The 6000-nt window shown below is 43.2% G+C and overlaps 1 protein-coding gene across 2 annotated transcripts in view; it reads right to left on the minus strand.

Moving 5' to 3' along the window:
* The window catches only part of cdh4 (cadherin 4, type 1, R-cadherin (retinal)), a 190216-nt gene extending 184429 nt beyond the window's left edge, over positions 1 to 5787 (minus strand). For both annotated transcript variants that reach the window (XM_046384615.1, XM_046384614.1), the window contains exons 1-2: positions 5219 to 5787; positions 3852 to 3963 (exon numbers count right to left, since the gene is read on the minus strand). In XM_046384615.1, coding sequence (XP_046240571.1) covers positions 3852 to 3963; positions 5219 to 5272 — 166 coding nt within the window. In that variant the 5' untranslated portion in view covers positions 5273 to 5787. The remainder of the gene's footprint in view (positions 1 to 3851; positions 3964 to 5218) is intronic.
* Between the last annotated feature and the right edge of the window lie 213 nt (positions 5788 to 6000).

A 6000-nucleotide genomic window follows, 5' to 3' on the forward strand; every position in this document is an offset into this window, starting at 1 on the left:
AACATGCGTTGACAGTGACTTAAAGAGACACCATCCTGACTGAACTGTATTTCAAATCAATTTCTTTTGTGCTGAGACCACATCACCTTGTCCGTGTTCTGAGGTGTCTGTTCTGGCTCTTGCAGCGAGGTGATGGTTTACACAGCGATGTGCAATCACTGGAATATTTCTTTTCATGGTTTATCTGCCCACACCGAGGATCTGCACGGACCAAGACTTAAAGCCCGGCTGTCTGCCTGTCTGTGTGCCACAGTCTGGCTCCTCCAATTCTGACCCAGCTCTCAGACAGACATCTCCATGGGAGCGTGGGATGATTTATTCAGCACAACTTAGCAGATATTTGCGAGTTAGTTAAACAAAGGTCTTTTATGGTGAACCACAAAGCCATAACAGTCTTTTTAGCTTGTAAAGTCAGCCAAGAATGACCAAAGGGGGCACTGGGGCACTGAAAGATGCATTACCATTGAAAAATGACCTTTCAAGTCTTGACTGGACGCTTCACTCTACCTATATGGGACACTATTGAAAAGAAGAAAGACCTCATCAATGTTTTAGTAAAATGTCATGTATTTACCGCCTGCCATTTCAATAACTGCTGACCATTTTCAAAGCCACACTATCATGTTTTACATTTGATTGTGCTTCTACCTCTAGGCAGAGGCATTTGTTTCCATTATTCACCTTTTGTTACTGTCCAGTGAAAGACATTTGTTCATATGATACATAAATGTGAAGTTAAAGCTGTGGTTCCAAACATGTTTAAGGGAATTTGAGATGGAGATGGAGTCACAAGAAGGCAAGAAGAAAAACATTACTGTTAAGTAAAATATTAGAGTTTTACTTCTTCAGGACTAAAGTTAGAAACAAAACAACACATTACAGAACCTCACACTGCTGAGTGGCAATCTTGTGGCTATAAGCGAAAACACTGGGAAATCAGTGAAGAAAGAATTACTTGATCCTTTGTAGGTTGAGAAAATTCCACTGCCTTATAAGTTCTAAAACTATGCTTTTGATCAGGTGTGTGTGTGTGTGTGCGTGTGTGTGTGTGTGTGTGTGTGTGTGTGTGTGTGTGTGTGTGTGTGGAGGGGGGGTGCTTTATAAAACTGCAGGTTGGTTTGGCCTAATGGCCTAAGGGTTTAAGGCATTTACCATGAACTGCAACATCCCCAGACTTTCGTTGCATGTCGTTCCCCATCTCTCACTCCTCATTGACTGTGATTGCTCTACTGTCATTTCTAAAAGCTTAAAAATTCCCCCAAAACATCTTTTGCACTTTCAAATAAAGATGACACAAGCCAGACAATAATAAATGCAGAAATGAAAGAGCTCATCTGTCTTAAGCAAGTCTAAAGTCTCTGCAATTTCCAGTCTGTATTGAAAGGAATACAAATCAATGACCTCCTTGAAGGTAAACAATGGAGAAAAATTGCCTTTCCACTTCGATCAGCTGTTGTAGATAGCCATCATTTTAAGATATGTATACACAATGTGATGTTTGTTGCTGATTGATCGAAACATCCACACACAGCAACAGTAAACAAAGAGACACTGAAACATTGTGGGAGCAGAGAACAGTTCACATTCAAATCTTTACAATACCACTCGGAAACCTCGGAAAATGGCAAACACGTAACGAGACAGCCGGGGTGTTTACAGCCATAGCAACAAGGAAAATATTTCCAACACATTCAATTAACTCAGGTTGGTGTTAATGAATTTGTCATCAAAAATATCATGGAGTCAGGCGGAAACTACCTACACCCCATCAAAACAAAACAGCATAAGAAAAGCAACTCCTCCCTCTGCCTCAGCATGAAAAGAGCTGCAGTCCACACATTGTTCAACAACTGGAAATAGAGGCCTGCCTCCTCACACTGCACCTGCTGGGCCACAGCTCTTTAGTCCTTCCCTCATTGCTCACTGTCCATCTCTCCAGGGAGACAACAGCCATGGCCCACAGCGGTCCAGCAACCCCCTAGCCAGCTCTGGAGAATCCCAGTCCCTCCCTCGTCTCATTCCAGCCACATTCATTTTCTTGGAAAGTGACAGTTTCGGGTTATACATATTGTGGTGCTAGTATTAAAGGCTTCCTGCCGCTTTGTATTCTGCTGTATAGAACACAGACCTTCAGTAAGGCTAGCCCCTGCACATTCATCATTGCATGAGGACATAAGCTGCTGCAGCCCATATCCCTTTGAGTGGCCAGTTGGGAGGACAGCATGGCCCTCTGATTGATTTTCACAAAGAACAAACACAGAGACAAACAAAATGAAAGCGAGAGACTGGAAGCAAAGGTAATATGGGATCAGAGCTGGAGCTGGTGTAGCACGTATGCTATATCAAATTGATGCAGTTGAGCGTTGCACTGAACCTTTTTCAAATAGAAGAGTTAGCAGATACTATGTACACCAGGATGCATTACCCCCTCGGGCTAATTCGCATATAACAAATACAAGAGGAGGAACCAACATACCTTATCTGTAACATATCACATCACTGGCTTGTGTCATCACAGTCTGTTAACACTGTTTCGGTCAGTGAGGATGCCTCAGCCCATTTCCAAACAGGCAGAAACCTTGAGCCCCTTCAGGCAAACTTGCTCCCCACTGACCGGCTGCACTGTCCTTGTCAGCCTCCTAAATAACAAAATAACCTCCAGAATAATTCAATTGTTTTGCTCGCAGGCGGAAAATGCTCAAACAGCTGTTACAATGACAATGCCATTTCCTCCTGGCAAATAGCATTTCACGTTACAATGGACAAATATTTGGCTATAAAAGCAATAATATTAAACTGCCAGGGGAGAGCTAAGCTTACTGTACACTGTGGTTAAGATGTTGCCTACATATGTGAGGAATCGTATAGAGTAGGTTAAGGGAAAACAGAAACAGGAGAAAGTGTATGTTTGCCAACCTAAATATTGAGCCCATATTACCGAGCCCCTTGAGTTTTAGCAGAAATCCACAGAGCGGATATAAAAATATTCAAAATGCTGATGCACTCCACATGTTGGGGGCAATCTCTTCATATTGCAGTTGTAGGATAGAGGTATAAATATAATATAATTCTATATTATAGAAGCGTTTGGGGCATTTAGGACGTGAGCGAGGAGGATTTTTTATCCATTATGGCAAAGATGCACCAGCAAATATAAGAGACACGCTGAAGAAACTACAGCATAATTTCAAATGGCAGGAGATGAAGCTCACGGTGGATTCAGTACACTGCCTGCTCAGAAAAGAAATGGAGCGAATGAAAATAGAATTGGATTTCGCTGAAAAACAAAAAGAATAAAAAAGGCTGCAAAATGTATTACAATGAACAGTGGGACTGAAATAAAAGTTTTGGGCTTCCAGCTGCAAACATGCAGAGTAGGCAACATGCCATCAAAATGTGTCTGCCTGCTATATAGTCAGTCAAACAAGAATAAATGTATTGTTTTTTTCCACTGCAATTAGAGTCATTTAAGTGTTCACCCATCGGTGAAACTCAATATCAAATGACAACTCTTGAACATAATGCATTACACACACGCTGTCTTGTTGCGTTTCCTCACACTGCGTGATCTTTTCAACCCAGAACGCATCACAACTCAATCTAACTGCTTGAACAAATCACTTGGAATACATGCACGTCTGCTCTTTTGTTGCACAGCCACAACCAGACTGTGTTCTGCCCTTCTTTAGGAGTGCTGGAGAGAAAATAACATACACCTCCACTTCAAACACATGCATAAACACACACACTCACTCACTCACTCAATCGCTCTACGAGGTTGCAGACAAATCTGGGCAGAGAAGAGAAAATACCATCAGTTACTAAATGAAATCCAGCAGCGGCAGACTTACCTTTGAGAATGCTCTGGCCGTGCAGTAAGTCTCTCGAGACAATCACTGTGTAGAAGTTCTGGGAGAAGCCTGGTCTGCATGGGGGTTTGAGGGGCTGGTTGGCCTTACCCCCCTGAGGAATAAAACAAGATGGCCTGTTAAGCATTGGCAAATTGACTTGCGGCCACAGGGTCACAAGCTGATCTCTCAGTCTTTTCACACTGATATTGAGCTTCGTAGCCTCTCTGGCTGCAGCGAGTGGTTTGCTTCAGAATACAGCATGCTGCACCTGGAACTGTCACACTGTGGAAATCCACAGCTGGGGCTGAAACACCTGCTTTTATTCACTGTAGTGAAACATCACGTCTCACGAGACAGTGAAGTACCGACAAAAGAGCGAACAAATTATCGTAATGGTGGCAATCATCATCATCATTATCACCATTACAGATATTATCATCATGACATGTTGAATAACATAGAAGTTACAACTTTCACCATGATGGCACGGCCATTGTAAAGATGATGACCATGACTAGCGGGAAATGTGTAACTCAAACATACATACTGCATGCTGACTGGGGTGTGAGATGCACAGACTGAGTGCATGTGTGAAAGAGACAGACGAAAGAAGCCAAATGCATTAAATCATAGTGTTTATATACGAGCACAACTGCAAGCATGCAGTATTTCCAGCCGGCATCTCCATAGACTGTACTTGCATTGATACACCTCATTTATCACATGAATTCATGTTTTCATGCAGAAAATATACTGCACTTTGTTGCATAATATATGTGTCTTAATATCTTCCTGACTGGACACCAACAAGGGTCAGCAAACTATAAGGCTGGTTTCAGGAACATTATTTGCCCAAGTTTAAAAATAAAGTAAAGGTTACAACGGCTGGTTTGCTTCTAATAGCAAAGCAAAAAAAAAAAGAAAGAAAAAAAAGAAAATAACTAAGTCTTCCACTAAGCCATAAATCCCAGAAATGTGGAAAAGGAGAATGACAGTGCGTAAACGTGCGTAAACGAAGTCGATCGCAGGCAACAGAGCGAAAAGCCCCTCCAGAAACCACTGTGCTCTGCAATAATGCACTGCAGTTGATTTAGGAGAGAGGGTGGAGAGGCTAACGAACAGAGTTGCTGGAGACTTTTTTACACCACACTTGGATAAAAATAATCCTGACCTTAAACGTCGCCGTATTAAGCTCGATTACACGCATACTGTTGGCTTTAAAGCAGCGCCGTGGGGGGAGTGAACCTCTCACAGCCACTTTCGAGGGCTCGTCCACCGCGCGGCAAAGCCCAAGTCAGCACTACAGCAGTGCAGCACTTCCACAGTACAGTTAGCCGAAAAGACATGGAGAAATTAACTCATCTTACCGAGGATGCTACCACAAGTAAGGTGCATGCCAGGATGACGCAGCCAACGTTCATCTTTGCAAAAACCGCGTGTTAGAGGGGGGAAAAGGATGGGAAGAGATGAGTCTTCTTCGCCAAATACACCTCAGTAATTCCCGGAGTCCCTTTCTTCCTCTCGGATGCTGAGTGAGAGACCGTCCTTACTTGTCTGGCGCAAAAGTGCCGCTGAGACAGAGAAGCTGAGCTCCGTCCAGAGGAAGCCGGTGCCCATTGGATAACAGCGTCACTACAACCCCTCCTACTGCACGGCGGACCAGACAGAGCAGTGTGCATCTGCGCTTCAAATGACTCCCTGCGATGATGCCCCCAACACTTCTGGGATCTATTGGTAGAAAAATGCATTTTCCAGGCTATTTAGATTCATATTTTAACTTCAGATGGAGCAAAGGCGGGTGTGGCGGTGTGACTGACAACCAACCATCCGAGTCTTTTCATGTGTCCATCAGCTAACTGGAGTCTATTTCACACCCCAGTTACCCCCTCTGCCCCTGATCCACGGCAAAAGTGTACGGCAGGAGTTGCAGGGTTATTAGCTTTTTATTACTAAAGCTGCTGTGATAGACCACAGCGGGATAAGACTGTGATGGTGAGGTTTGTATGAAATAAAGTCAGGTGAATCAGCAGCCTGTGTGATGATCTATAATATGTGCATTTTGCCAAAATCAGAAGGTCCAATATTCAGCATTCATATCTTTTATTTGATAAGATATGAATGCTGGTGTGGGATTATTCGTTGGCTTTCA

The sequence above is a fragment of the Scatophagus argus genome, chromosome 3 (genome assembly GCF_020382885.2).
Source record: "Scatophagus argus isolate fScaArg1 chromosome 3, fScaArg1.pri, whole genome shotgun sequence".
Taxonomy (NCBI): domain Eukaryota; kingdom Metazoa; phylum Chordata; class Actinopteri; family Scatophagidae; genus Scatophagus; species Scatophagus argus.